This window comes from Nesoenas mayeri, assembly GCF_963082525.1.
Source record: "Nesoenas mayeri genome assembly, chromosome: 13".
In the NCBI taxonomy this organism is placed as follows: Eukaryota; Metazoa; Chordata; class Aves; order Columbiformes; family Columbidae; genus Nesoenas; species Nesoenas mayeri.
In genome coordinates, this window is record NC_137550.1 from 202,956 (window position 1) to 220,797 (window position 17,842).

At 41.8% G+C, this 17,842-nt stretch overlaps 1 protein-coding gene across 2 annotated transcripts; it reads right to left on the reverse strand.

The window, feature by feature from the left end:
• Positions 1 to 4,698: 4,698 nt before the first annotated feature.
• Positions 4,699 to 10,447, reverse strand: VGLL1 (vestigial like family member 1). 2 transcript variants are annotated; one of them, XM_080352705.1, is made up of 6 exons: positions 10,293 to 10,447; positions 10,090 to 10,153; positions 9,161 to 9,390; positions 8,173 to 8,589; positions 6,082 to 6,141; positions 4,699 to 5,443 (listed from the first exon to the last, which is right to left on the reverse strand). In XM_080352705.1, exons 3-6 carry the CDS (start codon positions 9,369 to 9,371, stop codon positions 5,403 to 5,405), a joined length of 729 nt encoding a protein of 242 aa, XP_080208831.1. In that variant the 5' UTR covers positions 9,372 to 9,390; positions 10,090 to 10,153; positions 10,293 to 10,447; the 3' UTR covers positions 4,699 to 5,402. The 2 variants fall into 2 exon arrangements, with proteins under 2 accessions (XP_080208831.1, XP_080208830.1); XM_080352704.1 differs by having other exon boundaries at positions 10,090 to 10,447.
• Positions 10,448 to 17,842: the final 7,395 nt, after the last annotated feature.

Here is a 17,842-nt window from a genome sequence, read left to right on the forward strand (position 1 = left end):
ATCCAGTGCCCCCCCTGCCATGAGCAGGGACATCTTCACCAGCTCAGGTTGCTCAGAGCCCCGTCCAGCCTGGCCTGGGATGTCTCCAGGGATGGGGCATCCACCACCTCTCTGCCCAACCTGGGCCAGGCTCTCACCACCCTCATCGTAAAAAGTTTCCTCCTCATGTCTAACCTAAACCTCTCCTCTTCTAGTTTAAAACCATTACCCCTCATCCTGTCGTAACCTATACTTCTAAAAAGTCTGTCCCCATCCTTCTTATAGACTCCCTTTAAGAGGAAGCAGCTTTCTGGGTTGTAAGGGCTTTGCAGGGCCAGCCTTGCTCACGGGAAGTGCTGCACCCAGCTTAACCCCCACTGAGAAACCAGCCTGTGGGGGCAGCAGGAACCAACCGTGTGGGTGCTGATGAGCTCAGCCGGGTTCATGGTGGCCTCGTGCTGGACCGAGTTTTGGGCAACACCACATTTGAGCTGTCTTGTAGCCAGTTAGGGTCAGTCAGCTCCGTTCTGGCTCCAGCCACCCGAAAGCATCCTCCGAGGTGGTGCAGAGAGCCCTGTGACCGCACACCACAGCCCAGCCCCTCGGTTGCCTTTGCACCCCCTCAGCAAAGAAACTGCGACCTGGATGATGTGACCGCAGCCGAGTTGCTTGCACAGCGATGTTGGTGGTGCGGTAACACATAGCCCTCTGACACGGTGTGTGATACTGAAATGAGGAGAGCATCCTCCTCCCAGCAACCAAGGTACCAAACCCACCGTTTTGCACCAGTTTTCTGTTGAAATCCTCCAATTTTAACAACATATGATAACTCGGAGGGGAGTACCGAGGCCTCAGTGGATCAGCGGCTAAGTGGATTAGAACCCTGAGCCCAAAACATGCACTTTTTTAAACCAGAGAGTAGAGGAAAACAGGGCTGGTTCATAGATTGCAATGCAACAAGGCTTTTACGTTACCAGGAAATTTTCTCTTCCAGTTATTTTGGGTTTGCTTTTATTTGTACTAAGGCCACGTGATCACTTAATCACAAACCTGCCCAAGGGGAATAAAAAACTCCAAACACACACACACATGAAAAAAATGGGTAGAAAGGGCTTGGTGTGTTTTGGCTGCTGTTTTTCTGGGGGGGGTTGGGAGCTCACTGACCCAGGAATGAGGAGCTGCCACAAACACAAGCGAAGGTTTAAGCCCCTCTGTTCAGACTGTGAGCTCTGTCCTACCCGTGCTCTCCATGCTGGGGGAAGGATGCCATGAATTCACCGTTCTCCTCTTCAAAACTGCTTGCTTGCTTTCTTCGATACTTTGAGAACTTTCCCAAATGAACAGCTTTTGAGATTATTCTTTCTAGGAAAAAAAAAATAAAATAAGAAAAGGAAAGGAAAATAAAAGAGAAAAAGAAAAGGAGTTTGCACACTTGCAAACTTCCCTCCTGTTTCCTGACCTTGGCAGCGCTGCACAGGGCACAGATCACACCTTTAGCTCAGACAGCTGCAAACTCCGCGGTGCTGACGTGCTCTGGCCAGGTCTCTGCCTTCCCATGAGACTCTGAGCTTAGCACAGCCTGCCAGAAAAGAGGCTTAAAAACTACACTATGGTCAAAGATTCCACTGATGAGTGTTTACCAAAGGCTACGTGCCACAGGGGTACACAAGGTGTCCCTTTCTCACCTGGGTTGTGGCAAATTGATTGACACGTGAATAAAAATGAAAGCAACAGCTTAGGTTCCCTTCCCTGAAAGAGATGAGGGATATCAGCTCCAGGGTGAGGGCCACCAGCTGTAGCCATTTTCTCAGGTGACATCAGTGTCAGCATCACTGCAAACTGGCTGTCCCCTGGGTGGGGACACCAGCCCTCCCATGGTGGCTCCAGGGACAGCCCAGCTCCCCAGCCAAGTGCTGCCACGTCCAGCCTGAGCACACATGGGAGAATTTGTGGTTTTTTCACCTGCTCATCAAAAATTATGGATAAGATAAATGCAAACATATTGTCACATTTCTGAGACATTTCAGGACCAGACTGACTTGAAATAAAAAGTAAAGCTGATGGGGAAGAGAGGTAGTGAATGCCCAGAAGAGGCCCTACAAACTGTGGGCCGGCTACCCAGTAGCATTCCTGCCCTCTTTAATTTTGGTTTGGTTTTTTTTAATGTTTAGGGGTTTTTTTAGCAACAAAATAGTCTCTCTTGTTTGTCATCGCAGAGGAGGACTATTTTTAACACTGCTAATGGCTGAATAAAATGGGGTGGAGTAGCTAAGCCAGCTACGCTGCTCCCAGTCACCCAGGAGATTTATCTGACCATCAGAAGAGGAGCTGGACCAGGGCCATCCTGGACGATGAGGCCGAGCAAGGCGCCTGCAAACGCAAAACACAGAATAAAATGTCTGTGTCCTGGGCCGTGCATGTTGAAAAATGTACAACAGTCCCTGTGGCTTATTAAAAAAGCCCCAAACTCCTCACAGGGTAGGTATGTCAAACACTCGAGTGTTTTTCTCTGCATTAATCTCTGAACAGGGCTCCCAGAGCACATAGTTTGCACCTCATCTGCCCATGAGAAAAAGATGGAGAAAAACCATCCACGCAAACAAGTTATTTCTAGACTAGAGTTTTAGAAATGGCACCCAAATGAAGGCAAATAGCAGTTTCCCACATGGTCAGAAAATTACCAGAAAACGTAAAACCCGGCCCACATTTGTCCTTCTGTCCTCTGTAGCCGTCTCTGCAGAGGTGCGTGAGCCGTCGGGGAGTCGGAAGCTGTTGAAACAGGTACATCCTGCATCCCTTCTCCTCCTGTCACCACCGTGATTGCTGCATTCAGAGGAGGAACCGAAAATAACCATGGGAAGTACCAGATGGCAGCTGCTGAATGCAGAGCCCTGTCTGCCAATCCTTCCGAACAAAAGAGAGCACGTACTGCATGGGAATGAAGATGCCGTCGTCGGAGCATGACGGCAGAATGGCAGCATCGGGAACACAGCACTAGCCTGAGCGGAAGAGCAAGAAACACTCCACTCTGGACAAACAATATCGTAGAGCAACATACATGTGTATACAAACAAATATATGTATTATATCCATGTATATATTAAAGCCTACCCAATGTTGAGAATGGCTGTGAAATGTTCACACCTCTATTCATACTAAATGAAGAAAGTCGAATTGCACTGATGGGTTAACTCTGTTTATTGCAGAAGAACAGGAGGATGTCTGCAAACCCCGGCACGCTCCAGTGCGTGTTGCTGCAGCAGTGCAAGACAAAACGCCGGAGCAGCAGAAGCTCTGTCCCCCATCCTCTACCTCAAGGTCATCGCTCTTCCAGCCGCTGGGGAGCAGGGCAAGCACCCGGGATACGGCACCAGCCCTTGGGCTGCCCAGGCACTTGCTCCCATTCTCGAGGGCTGCCGCACAGATGATGCCTTTTCTCCTTGCGATAAGCGGCACGCACTTAAAAACAAGGGGTTTTTTTCCACCCCACTTGGTTGACTCACAGGACACACAGGCTTTATAATTCATCTTGAATATTCCCAGCTATGACATGCACAGGACCAAACTGTTTCAAGCAGTGCTACATTTTAAGAGCATTTAAATCTACTGTTATACGTACTTTCAGACCTTAGAGAGAAATTATTTAAGCGTTTTCCTTTAGGAGGGATGGCAGAGGGAGACAAAAATATTTCATTATTCTGAAGCAGTAACTTCACTGGAATTACAACACATGCAAGTGAGAGAGATGTACAGAGTTCAGCTGGGAAATCTTTGCTTCGGCCCATAGAGGATGTCAGATTATATTACCACATAGCCTTAAAAATTGGGGAATTAAGTGATTTGAGATGATAAAAGAAAACTACTTGGAGAGGTACTCCTGAACTTAAAAGCAAGTCAATTTCATAGAATTATTAAGAACAAGTGATTTTTCAGTGCTCATCTATAGAGAGACAGGATGTTGGTTTACCTTTTATTAATTAAAATAGTTCCTCTTGGATGTGATCTCAGGTTGGTCTAGCTTATGTATATGTTAGAGCAAACCTGCATGATACAAACTGGGACTTTTAATATTTTCCTCTTTAAATTAGTACCATAAACATCTGAAGTTGCTGAACTCAAATTCTTTATAAAATTACACAAGGTGTTATAACTGAAGCAGAGCTGTGGCAGCACAGATATCTGGTGTAAATAGAGCCACAAACACTTATACCAGCGAAGGGTTTTTGTTCTACAAAATCACAAGCCGTAGGATCTAAAAGGTCAAATTTCCTTAACCAACGGTGTAAAGCTGCTATATTAGCTAATATATTAGCTAATGAAAAAGGAAATAATAACCCCCTTAGGACTCACAATAAAGACTAAGCAGTCTCTCTTACCTCAGGGATTATATACACAAGCCTAAACACCAGTCACATGAGGTTTTAGTCACAGTAGCTTCAGCAAACATATTTGCCAAGGGCAGGCGGGTGAAGCGAGGGGGGATCTGGATCCACAGTACCCATGTGCAGTTCGTGGCTGTCACTTCTGCTGCACGGAGGAGCATCGAGACCACCCCCAGGCTCTGAGGTTTCTGGGATGCAGCTCCCACGAAGGGATTTTTGCTCATTCAGGGGACGGAGCCCTTCAAACACAATAATTCAGCCCCACAGGGCTTCTTTAGAAAAATAACCTTTTATACCTGCAGAGAGGCTGGGAAAATAGACCATTCCCACCTTCGGCTTTTTGCTCAATGGTAGTTTAATTGCATCCAATGATGATTCAGATTTCCTCCCAGATCTAGTGCTAATTCACTGTTTTCTAGAGGATGATTGTACATTAGGAGAGGAAAAACAAAGCTTTCAGGCATATGCATATTATATAGTTTCTGATGAACATCTCTGTGAATTGCAAGTATGGTTACAATCTACTGTACTTCCAAAACAAATACAATAACATGCTTTGCTGATTTATGGTTGTCTTTAAGTCTCTTTCCCATTGTCTAAGACTATTTTAAACAACAAGGAGATATCAAAACAAGAAGCTGCAGCACTGAATTTATGCGAACTGCATCTCTGCACTTATCAGTTACCAACTGCACTGATAAGAATTGTGCTTCTTATCAAGAGATCGTAAATGAACAAACAAAGAAAGATTAAAAAGTGCTAAGACTCCTTGCAAGGAGACCACATGAAAAGCCTTGAGAAGACAATATTTCTTCACAACAAACATACTGCCAGGTTTAATACCACAGCTATTAAAAAAGTCATTTACTGAAAAGAAAAACATTATTTTTCATCTCCCAAACAGTAAATAGTACACATATTCTTCCAACTGAGAGAAAAAGCACAGAATAGCTGCAGTTCATTCCTTCTAGTTTCACAGTTGCAAATAAAAGTTCACAGCAAGAACCTCTTCTTTCGAAATAAAGTGGAAACATCTAGTTGCTAAAAGTACAGATCTCGTCTTCTGTCGTTAATTTGAATACCTGAAAGACACAGCAGGACAGTCAAACAGCATAATCCACGCAATCTCTTAGGCTGTTGTGCAAACAAAACTGCACCTTTAGGTCTTCTCTGATGCAAGAAGGCCCTCACTAGAATAACCAGAACAACCTGTCCAAAGTATCCCCAAAATATTGCACATCAAAGAACCAACATCAGGGTATGACACAGTCTCAAGAGACTAACAAAAGTATGGAAGTCTAAATGCTTTGGGAATAATTTCTTAGAACAACTCCTCTAGCAATGTGGTGGGTTTGTTGGTGAGAAGAGCCAGAAGCCAGGTGCTCGAGATACAAAGCAAGGGGTGTCCTATCTTCCTGGGATCTGAAACGTGGGCAGCCAGTGTAGAACAGGGATTGTGAAGTGGCAGCGATGGTATCATCACAAAAACTAAGCTGGATGGAGTTAGAAGATCATATATGTAATTTTAATAGAATGTTTTCCCTCTTCTCTGTTAACACAGTTATAAGAGATGGTCTGTATATCTAGAGGGAAAGCAAACTTTTGAAATACAGTGTGGAAGCGAGCAATGAAGCATCTTTAATTCTGCATGCATAAGCAGGCAGTTATCCTTCATAGGCAAGTATTAATTTGCTCCAAACCTGCTGGATTCTTTACTCACCTGCAGTGGCATGGCTTTCACTGGGGTTTTCTAGGCCATGGTAAGAGCTTGCTTTTCTCTCTTAAAAATAAAAAAATACTGGAGATGAGCAGAGATTCACCACAGAGCTAAAAGTAGGCTGTAGTTCCCAAAGAAACCTTGTGCTTTTGCAGCCCAGCCTATAGCACAGGTGCTGGGGAGCTCTGTGCTGTCTGGCACAGCGACATACACTTCCATAAATATAAATATCAGCTGTTCTTAAACATGACACAGCGCAATGAGAAGTGTATTTAACAGATAGAGCCAAGAAGCAGGGACTCCCACAGCCAGACTAGATGCACGCATCCTAGAGACTTGCCAAAGGTTCCTTGTGAACACAGGCCAGTTATTTCTTATTTGTTCTTTTCAGGTTGCCTGATAAACACATGTACAGCATTACACATGTGGTGTTATCGGGCTCCCCGAATATGCAGAGAAGCCCTGTAAACACTCTGAAAGAAAAGGCTTTAATCGGTGATGGCTGGGGAACATTGGGCTGTTTAATTTCCTTCTGTATTTCTCCCCACTCATTTTCTTTCTGAAACTTTCACAAGCCCACTGTTGTTAGCACTGCTTCCCTTTTTCCATCCCAAGACTAAACATGAAACATCTCAATTTTTGGAGCAGTCAGCTCCTCAGGCTCCCAAACCTTGGCAGGCTCACATTGCCCCCTTGGGGAAAGAGGCCACCTAACCTTTTTTTGCAAATAAATCCTAGAAGTCCAGACAGTGTCTTTAAAGTAACTAAAATGTCATTTATGAGCTGCAAAAAGTTCAGAATGCGTGCCTGTGCAGTCTCAGCTAAATCTATGTACCACAAGCAGAAAGTCTGTATTCCAGCTGAAGACATACACACTCTTTTTCTGTGGGCATTAGACACTCCAGCAGGAGTAAGTCAGCAAAACACCTATAGCTGGGATCCTCGTAACAACACGGCTTTGTATAGCCTCAAAAGAGGAACAGTAGATAAGACTGGCTGCAGCTATGAACAGCAGCTTTAGCCTATGCTCTGCCAAACTCCTGCTGATGCAGATTAGAAAGTAGTTAACCAGTAGATATTTCACAGCTGGTTATTTTTCAAAACCTAAGACTCAGAATTGCTTCTTCACATGCCTGGTTCTTTTTATCTAGAAGCAGCAGGTAGGAGATGCTGTATTTTTCCAGTAGACACCCTAAACAATTTCACAACCCCTTTTTCTTGGAGACCGGTGCCAAGCTGAGCAGTAACGCCCAGAACAGCAACGCAGGCGTACCCAACAGGGCACCGGGGCTCTGCTCAGGAACCTTCAACCCTGATCACTTCTCAAAGGCAGGAATTACCCACAAGGGAGCAATTTTCTCCAGCAGACCTAGATGCTGTGGAGATGTAAGGTCCTGGGAAATGGACTTCAATCACCAGCTGTCTTTCTTCTGTGTGCTGGTGGCCCCTAGGATTGGGATTCCTACTAACGGTTAATAATAAATAAGGAACAACTGCATTAGCTCTAGGAAATCTGCAGAGAGCAAGCACAGCCTTTGGCACACAGGACAGCGGTGCTCCATGGAAGGCAGCAATTAGCTGCGAGACAAGGCAGGGCTGCCCCACCAGCCCCTCAACATCAGTCCTTCCAGCTGAAGGCAGAGACTGGGGAAGAAGAGAAACCCCTGGCCTTTCTGGTAAGGGCTGCAGTTCATACACTGTATTCAGAATATCACTAGTGCCCTCCACGATATTTAGCTCAGGGCTCTTACCTGGCCATGGCTTTCTGGCCATAACATGGGAGCACCCAGTACACATAGTGCCACCCAACCTGCTACCTATAAACTAGAGATCCCGATAGCACTATGGATCATGTTTGCAGTCACTTAACATATTTCCCTAATGCAAGCCAGAAGGTAAGATACTGTGCAAGGGGGCAAGGCATATTTCTGATTTAGTTAACCAGTTCTAAGTACCACAGTACACAGCATTGGTTATATATTGAACACAATTTCTATGAGCTGGGCTCCAAGAACCTTAGGAACAGATGGTATTATTTTGTCCCTTTACATAAGATGCCATCAAAGAATAAAGAGATAGTAACTATTCCCTTACCTCCCCCAGGAGCTGAACTTTGACTTATATTTTGTAACCTAGCAGGTCCAGTCATACAAGCAGAACTTGAGTGTTGCTTCACGGTACATTCCTGCATGGATGTCAGGCACCTTTCCTGTTGCAGAAGATCAAGAAGAGAACCGTATTTCCTGTCAGAGGTCGGTTCATCGACCGCGTGCAGGTCAGGTAAGGCATGATGATACACCGAACCGGTAAGATTGGGAGTCCCGATCGAAGGGAAGGGCCATGAATCTGCAGGTTGAGTTGGACGGTGCCGCAGAGCTGATGGCTGGTATTGGCCTGCCATACCAGCAGCAGAAAAATTCAGAGCAGTATTTGACACGCTTGTAGCAGAAGATGATGGATATGTTTTGGAGCAATGTGAAGAGAAATTCCACTGATGGGGAGGCATGCTATCTACTTAAAAAGAGAAAGAAAGCATCTGAAGTCTCATCAAATCCTACTTTTTTTCCAAGGCAAATTCCAATGGACTTCTAAGGGAATGTTACCAGACTGCATATTCATTTCTAAAGAAATGTATATACACTTTTGTGCTGCTTATCTTAAGAATCAGCAACAAATTCATACTAAAAGCTAACTAAACCACTACAACCAATACCTTCAAATTAATATTACATGCGTTTTCTTACAGGCCACTAGCATAGGTGGGGTTTTAACAATTGCAAGCTTAGACAAATATATTTTTATAAAGATAACAAATTTAGACATAATGCACTTAATGCTTTCGACAGTGATGGAAGCTCCTGGCTGGAAAATGAAGACCTGGACCTGCCAGCAGGCTCAGGGAGACCTTGGGAAACACCCCAGCAAGCACAAGAATTTACCAAGGAAGTCCTGGATACATAAACCAGGACTTTGCTTTCTGTTTGCACACAATTCCAAGTTTGGACATGCTGCATCTTAAATCCCTAAGTGAAAGCTGGTCCCTGCTGTCCAGCACCACACTCATGCATGGAAAGCGGCTCACCGTTCTTCAGGACAACAGTCTCGCCCTTGTGCTTTGTGCTCAGGTCTTGTGGGTTCTTGGCATTGCTTAGAGCTCTAGAAAAATGTTCATCTACCATGCTGTTAATATCCCCTTGGAAATACGTAAATACAACACTCTGAGACCCCCATTCTGTTTTCACGGGTTCTTTGCTTTCACTGGGCTTTGGAGAGAGCTTCCTTATTCCTTCCATTCTCAATAACCAAGAGCCCCTGCCAAAACAAAAGGAAAATCAGACTGGTCAAAAAGATACTATATAACTTAAAGTGCAGAGTCAATGGTGAGCCCATCTTCCTTCTGAAACTTGTAGGGCCAGAAGAACTGTTACTAGTAAGATTAGATTCTTTATCTGGGTTTCTGCTTCTTCCATACACCTTTTCTTTACTGATTTCCTTATTATATGCTTCTAATATGAAGTCCTTTAAGTATAAATTGAAAGAAGAAACCTTTCAATGAACAGGTGCTGCATTTTACAGAACTGTGGTGGGAGTGCATTTTTCCCAATCAGACATATTGAATCAAATTAGTCTTTAACACATTCAGTGCAGGATCTTTTGCTGGTCAGCTGTAAGCTGGATATAACCGTACAATATGCAACATTTGAAAGGGATTCTGTGTCTCGAAAGCAGTGAATGGCTCAGAGATGCAGAGAGTCCGACGGATACCAACCTTGTATGAGTTACCTGTCAATGTCATGGCTCTATTGAAGAATAAAACAGGCACATCTGTCTACCAATCCATTAGCCCTGGATGAAGCTCAGGGTGAACTTAGAATTGGACAAAGCATTTTGATGGTTTTTTTGCATTGTTCAAAAAACATACCAGAGTGAAGGAAAAAAAAAAAAAGAATAAAAAATAATCCCTGGAGCTTAAAATAGTAATAACTTTAGATAAGGTAAAGTTCAAAGTACCTTGATCACTGGCAGCACAGACCTCCACAAGGAAAAGACTTCTGAGAATAATTAGTTCCTTTACCTGTCAGAAAAAGACACGCAGATTAAATTACTGGAAATACAAATTATGTAAAAAACCAAACCAAAAAAACACACCCCCCAAAACAAACAAACAACAACACAAAACAAAAACCAACCCTTTTTTGTTTGAAAAAGCTTACCTGGGAAGGTGGTAGGTCTTCCAGTTGCTTAAAACTTTGGCAGCAAGACTGCTAAAACACTCACTGTAGCTCAACCAGAAGTTGCGGATTTAAGGCAGGAGTTACTCTAAAATAGTTTGCAGGAGGTCAACAGAGACTACAAGACTCCTTTTTGTTCTCCTTAAAAATCTCTGCTGCCAGGTATGGTAAGAGTAGAACAAGGAACATCACTGCTTGTCCTGGAGAAGCACCATTTTAATGCATTTGTGCAGTTTCTGGCCACAGGGGGGCTAGTTCTACAACCAGAGCTCGTATGTTCTGCTGTAATCAAAACCATGTTTAGCAAAGCTCAAACTGTGTGTGCAGTGAGACGTTCCTGCTGTTTCTATTCAATTTTCCAGTCTCATTGTCAACTCATCACACTGCATAGCATAACTGATTTACTTCATTAGCAAAAAGAAGGCTGTTACTTTTCAGAGACTGCAGAAGCCTTTGGCCAATAGCCGGTTGTATCACACAAAACCTAACGAATCACTAATTTGTGTTTCCATCCAACTAACCCTGCAATAAGCAGTATTGCTTAACCTATTCCAATACATTTATCTAACCTCTTTTTCTAACCATAAACCCCTCAATCCTCAGAAGCTTCCTAATAAACACTGCGCTCATCTGTGTCTTGAAGGGTATTCTGAAATATCTGCAAAGGCTGCCTCCAAATTGTATCTCAGTGTTTCTTACACGTGAAAAGACTGTTCAGACTGCAAAGCCAAGAATTCCGACATGAAGAAACGTGAGGATTAAGGTTAGCCAGCCATAATCCGTCCCCCTTTTTAATCTTAAGCCTTTATCTACAAACTTCTTGTCTATGTTTATAATCTGCTTTCATGTCTAGTTTTGCTTATTAGCTCTATCCACCCTGTATTCTCTGTTCAGTTTTCCCCCTCTTCACGATCCCTTGCTCAGTTGACCCTGGCCCCCTGTCATAAACTACCAATTTACATTCAAACTCAGGAGCTCTTCAGTCCTTCTCTTAGGATTTCTCTTGCTTTGTCCTTGCATCCTTTCCCATTTCCAACCTGTAGTCCACCTGAACACAGTGGTGGGGATGGGACACATAGAGGTTGGCCACCTGTATGTGCAAGGGTATACTCTGTAATAGTCATCTGATTCAAAAGACCATCTTTCAGAACTTTAAAATGGACCAAATTTTCCCAAACACAGAAACTTAAACCAAAAAACCTTCCTTCTGATTTATAGGCACCTTCCCAAGGCCCATGAGGGGAGCAGGAACTGGCACAACCCAGCCAAACAACTGAGAAAACCTTCAAGTGCAAGAAGAGACACTATTTTTTCCCAGTCTTGTTTCAGAAAGCAACCCACTGTTTATGTTAAGAAACTTTCTAGTTGTTCAGCTGGAGGCCAACGCTTGCCATGGAAAATTCCAGCCCAAGTGATGAAAGCTTGGTGAAGTCATCAGTGACCATACGGCCTGAGAAAGGACATCGGGCCATCTCGACAGCAAGCGCCAAAACAGCTCTTCCTACACCGCTCCACCACTGCACATCAACATACAATTTAAAAAGCATTAGCTCTGGCCCAGAGGTCTATTTTTCCTGCTCCTCACGCAGTGCAAGCCAGCCACTTTGTGCCACTTCATTAACATGCTTAACTTGCTCGTGACATTAATTGTAAACTCCTTCAGCGCCGTTTATTGGTGTGTAGTGGCCGTTAGGCTTATGTGAATTGTGACAAAGATAGTTAAAATGCTAAAAAATAATACATTTTTTTAAAGAAAGAATGGTCATTTATCTATTTTTTTCTCATTTCCCTTAAGAGCCTCTTGTGCTTTCCAACAAGTAGAAGGCTGGATATAACCAGGGTTACATCTCAGTCCTCTCCCTGGTCATATGCTCATGGGGAATGGAATGTTCTAATAGTCAGGACTTAGATTTGGGGCACTGTGGTCTTCATTACCTGAACTTCCCATTCTTCTGTCCTCCAGCAGGATGTCTGCAAAAAAAGGCAGAAATCCTTCCAATTTGTGTCTGCCACAACTGTTGTCAAAATACAGTAGAAGTGGAGCTCAGGCTGAAACCGATCCGGCTCATCTCACGCTACTCTCAGAATGGGTTAATTAAGGAAAAATAGTGCGAGGAATTGTCCCAGTTTTGTCCTTCAGGTGGACAAGGATACATGGTCAACACCAGCTAAAGAGACATGGTTGTCACTGCAAGTGACAATACTTCAAGTATTTTTCATATACTACATCCTTGCTTGTAGTATTAACTTCTCATCACCGTAGCATCACAGAGGGAACATTCTGTTCTCTATTTATTTTCTATAACGTTCTAGAGAACATTCTGTTCTCTAGTTCTCTGTAACAACCCAAATCAGTTTTAAAAAGAAATAAAATTTAAGAAAAAATTCCACTTCCCGAGTAGCAAGCAAGAATTTAACAAGCAGGCATTCTCTTTCATCAATTGTCTTTCAAATAAGGGAACGTCTGAGAAAGTCAGTGAATAGAAGTTGAAATTATCACCAAATTCTCCTACCTCAACTCACTGTCGCGAGCGGTGTCGCACCTGTAGCATTGTCCAGGTGCGGGAGGGTCATGCTGTGTGCAGCAGTTTGGGATCCTTCCCCGGGAGGTGACGGGAGCTCCGCAGGGACTGCGGGAGACGGGCAGCGCTCATGAGCTCCCTACCTGCTTCCCAGCCGCCAGCCAACAAGGCGTTTCCTTCAGCCCATCTGCTAAGAATGTATGAAATGCACTCCAACGAGTCAACCGGGTTAGGAGGCTTCAGGAATGAGGAAAACAGGACTGTAAGTAGTGCTTTGTGGTTTGTTGTTTTTTTTAATGTGACATTGTGTACACAATAAAGACGACAGCGCCTGAACTTCAGAAGAGTTTAGAGTAAGATGGTAAGTTATGGCAGAGAATCAAACGTGGCAAGGAGCATAAAGGACTTTCCTCTGCCAGGTTATGGCATATTCAGTATAAAGTGGGTAATTACAAACACTTACAAGAAGGAAAAGATCACCTGTCACCATCCCAGATAAACTGGACGACCAATTTTCTCTCTCTTCTTTGCCGGATCTCTTTAAATGACTACAGAAATATTCCAAAAATAAAAATATCATTCTTGTTCTGTAAGGGCTGTAGCAAGAAATTGATGTTTTGGTGTGTTGGTTTTTTGTGTTTTGTTTTGAGCTTTTGCTTTGTTTGGTTGGTTGTTTTAGTAGTAATTTTACAAAAATTACCAAATCACAGTCATTCCAAAAAAAACTGAATCAGGGTCCAATTTGTGTTTCAGCTGGAAAAATACACTGGGGAACTGGAGCCACCAAGCTGGTGACATGATGTCTTTTATGTGGTGGCTGAAGAATTTATTTACTCACCCAGAAAGGAGGAGAGCACAACCCAATTCCCTCTGCCTAAACACATACAAATCCACTCTCTGCCATCTCCCAGAACAACGTAACTACCAGGCTGGAAGATTTGCCAAGGCAGTGTTTAGTTTTTTATTGACACACATTCTGCATAAGCACATTTTCATTGTCAGACAGGCTGGGTTCCAGTCTATCAGCAGGGCAAGTGCCCTCAACATGTCTATCATTCATTCTTTGATCCTCTTTTCTAAACAGTTTCATTTAGCAGAGGTTTATTCTGCTAAAGCTTTAGATCTCATTCAAGAATCTCCTCTTAGGTTGGCAGTTAAAGCACTTATAGCCTTGTTAGATGGCATTGGCTTAAAGCTCCCGGGTGAACAACTCAAGAACTACTGGGTAAAAATGGGATTATCACCCCTGTTCCTTTTTAGTACAGGAATTGAAACAAGGGATTTCCAGTGCTTTTTAAGTATTCAAGGTGTCAAGAATTGAAATTCTGCATGTTATTAACAAATAACGCCCCCCACAATCTCAATTACAGCGATGGTGTCTGCAGTGATTTCCCCTGCTCCTTTTCATGCAGGGGCCATAAACACATCGAGCCAGAACAAAGTCGGAAATAAAGCCCACAATGAGGGAACAAACACCACGTGCTGCCCTGAGCAACCCCCAGTTCCAGCCACAAGGCTGCTGGGCTCCAGCTGGAAAGCTCCGACGTGTTAACTCACAGGCACCAAGCACAGGGCTCCTCTTACCAGGGAAAAGGGTCAGACAAATACGCTATCTCACAACCCAGCAGAAAAGACTTTGGTTCACGAGTTTGTTTATTAAAAAGGTAGTATAAAACACAACCCCTTTAAGAAACAAAACTGAAGACAAATCAAGGGATTCTCGGATTCTGCCACAACTCTAGATATTATTCAAATATGATCTTTTTGTTGGTTTTCTAAAGGATAAACGAGCCATTTAACTTACCAGAAGAAAATAACCCCTCGGAAAAATTCCAAGTAAACTTACTGAAAAGTTTAATCTAACAATATACTTTCATATTACAGAATGAGCAAAAAACAACTTGCTGCAAAAGATTTCATAATTCTATAAATATTTTACAGAACTTTCAGAGTATCCTGACAGTAAGACTTCAAGCCTTGTATAATGAGCACTGAAATACACACAAGCCAAATCAACACAAGTATACAACTTAAATAATTCATTTATCATACTGCAGTATGTTTCCTCAAATTCAGAAATAAAATAAAGAGTTTAAAACTCAATTAAAATCTATATGCATATGTATTTTTTAAGAATTTGGTTCGGTTATACAGTTCAAGAATTCAGGGTATGAATATTGTTTCTACTGGAAAATCTAAAGGCAAGTTTGAGTTCCTATGAAGCATCCACTACCTTTAAGTTTTCTTCAGCGAATTAAGCTATGTATTTGTAATTGTAAATAGATTAACATGTTTTAGCTAAAATGCACTGCATTTAACTTACTAATGATTTTAAGTGAATTGCAATCCTTATACAAAATGTAAGTTGTACGAGGGACTGAAATTCAATTAAAAAAAGTAATTAAAAAAAGTCAGCAGGAGAAACAGATAAACATTTTGATGCAAAATGAAACTAATTCTCTCTTTACAGCTGTATATGAACATTCGAGAACCTGCTACAACCTATGTACCTTTTCTTTGGGGCTTTTTGTTGAACCACAGAATCGCTGATGGATGCTCCAAACTCCATACAACCACCTTGCCAGCAAAACACTAAATAGCATTTGATTGTAAAGCAAACTACCAATATATCTTGAAGCTAAGCAACTGATTTTGTATTGCATGGTTAAATGATTATCTGTGCCGAATTATGCTGAAATACCAGTTAATACTCTTTCCCTGCTGTTATATTTAAGTGGCTTCACATCCATTTAGTTACACCGTGTGAATTAGTAGAAATAGCTATTTCTCTAGGTCAAAACTGAGCAACAACCATCATCCATAAATTGTTTCTAGTTACTGTTTCCATACCATACGGAGGGGAGGACTCTGCTTTTCTCAAAGCAAACCTCTCACCAAAAGCCATGGGATGAAAGAACATGTGGAATACTGGAATGGAACCGAAGAAAAATTAGAAACTGGGCAAAAAGTTTGATTTAGTCACTTCTAAGGAGTGACTCATTAGAAAGCACTTCCAGTTCAGAACAAATATAATGAAAATTACATCGGGGTTTTGACTTCTTACCAAATTATCTCTGATGCTGCTCAGCCAGAAAACAATGGACGTTTAGAAAGCAACTCTTGATTGCTCAGCTTCACATTTGTTACAATTTGGTACTAAACATTACTGCTCTATACTAGAAGATTTTCATAATCATACTTCAAAATACTAATTTTAACTTTTGTGAAAAAATTTCCTTCATGTTCAGATTAATTTATAAAATTGGCATTATTTAAAAAAGGAAAACATCAAAAGAATTCGGTCTCAGTGAAAATCTGCTGAAAAGAAAGTCACAGCTGCACTAACCTCTCCATAGATTATTAAATGCCTCAATAACTAAATGAATAGTTTATAAAAATATATTTTTACATTTTACTGGGGAATAACAGAGGTAGACAAAAGGAAAAAAAAGCAGTTTGAGTATAATGCTGGACTTCAGAACAATGTATTTTCATGGAAAAACAGCTTTTATTTTCTTAAGAATCCTAGTTAATAGGAAAGCCAGTAAAACATTTGGTCTCAGTCTTTGTCAGAGCTCTACTTCAGTGTGAAGCCTAGAGGTAAAGGTAAAAAGACTTAACATCATGTTTGACTCCTGAAGCAAAGCCAATCCAATTTGTACATCAATTGGAGAGAGGAAGGTTACTGCACATACAATGATTCTTTATCATTCAAAGTCTTTTTTCAAACACTAACCTTCTTTTTTATATCGATACCATGATAAGGCTTCATAGAACTGTACAATATTTATACATTTGTCAATAGTTACCCTGTATCAGGATCAACTCCACTGCAAAACTGGTGATTTAGCTGTGTAGTGTGTTATATGACTAGGCTCTCAAAATAAAAAACAAGCTAACAAAACACAATAGCCTAACAGATCTAAACCTGGCGTCTGAAAACTGAAAGAAAAAAAGGAGCACTGAAAGCAACAGCCAGCACACTAAATCACACTCACGTGCCAAAACCTTCAGCCCTCAAAGCTCTGTGGTGCTTATTTCCAATAAAAATGACTGAGGCAGCACCAACACAACCCAGAGATGTAATCTGAATACACACCAGACCGTATTTCAGATTCCCTGAACTGGTCCAACACTTGTTTTGCCAAAACATATAATACACACGCTTGTAAAGATGAGAAAATGGTCTGTTTTAGCTGGCAAGGGTTACAGCTCTTCTTTATCATGCCACACAAAACTAGAAATATGCCATTCTAGCTTATAACGAGCCCCCAGACTTATAAACCCTGAATTCAAATACCATCTTTGTTTTAAGACCAGATATTTTTTCACAAAAAGATATAATGTATCACTACAGTGGCAAAGTGTTAACTTAGATGCTCTGGTTGGCATAGTTACCGATTTAAATCGATTACATATCAAAAAACAAAACAAACTTGAAAGTACCATATAGACTTCTGGAAAAAATAGATGCTAATCTCAGAGCTTTGGTAATCACAAAGTCAGAAAATACCAATTTTCAGAGTATTATGAATACTTTGGGATGGAAATATAAGAATTAGCATCTACGGTTTCTTACAATCCAATATGAATTTAAAAAATTCAAAAAATCCTTCTTACAAATGTGCACTAGTAACCATCCATATGAATAGCGTGCTATGAATCTAGCACCAATATTTTAACTGTTCAATGCCTATATCTGTATTCTTTTATCCTTAGGTATCAAGATAATGGGATTCTAAATTAAGAATGACTACGCACAAAATGGCTCCCCCAAATCTATTTTTGAAAGCCTGACACTTATTAAGATATCCAAAGTTAGAATGTCTTCTAAATCCTTGCTTTAGGAAATATGAGGGCCAGCATTTGCTTTTTCCATATAAAAGAATATTATTTGAAAGCACATTTTCAAGTATTCTAACTTTTGCACTGTAGTTCAAGTTGTCAAAAATATTGGGAGATTCTCCCCACTTTGAAGGGCATATAAGGCTAAACTAAAATGCTGAAGAG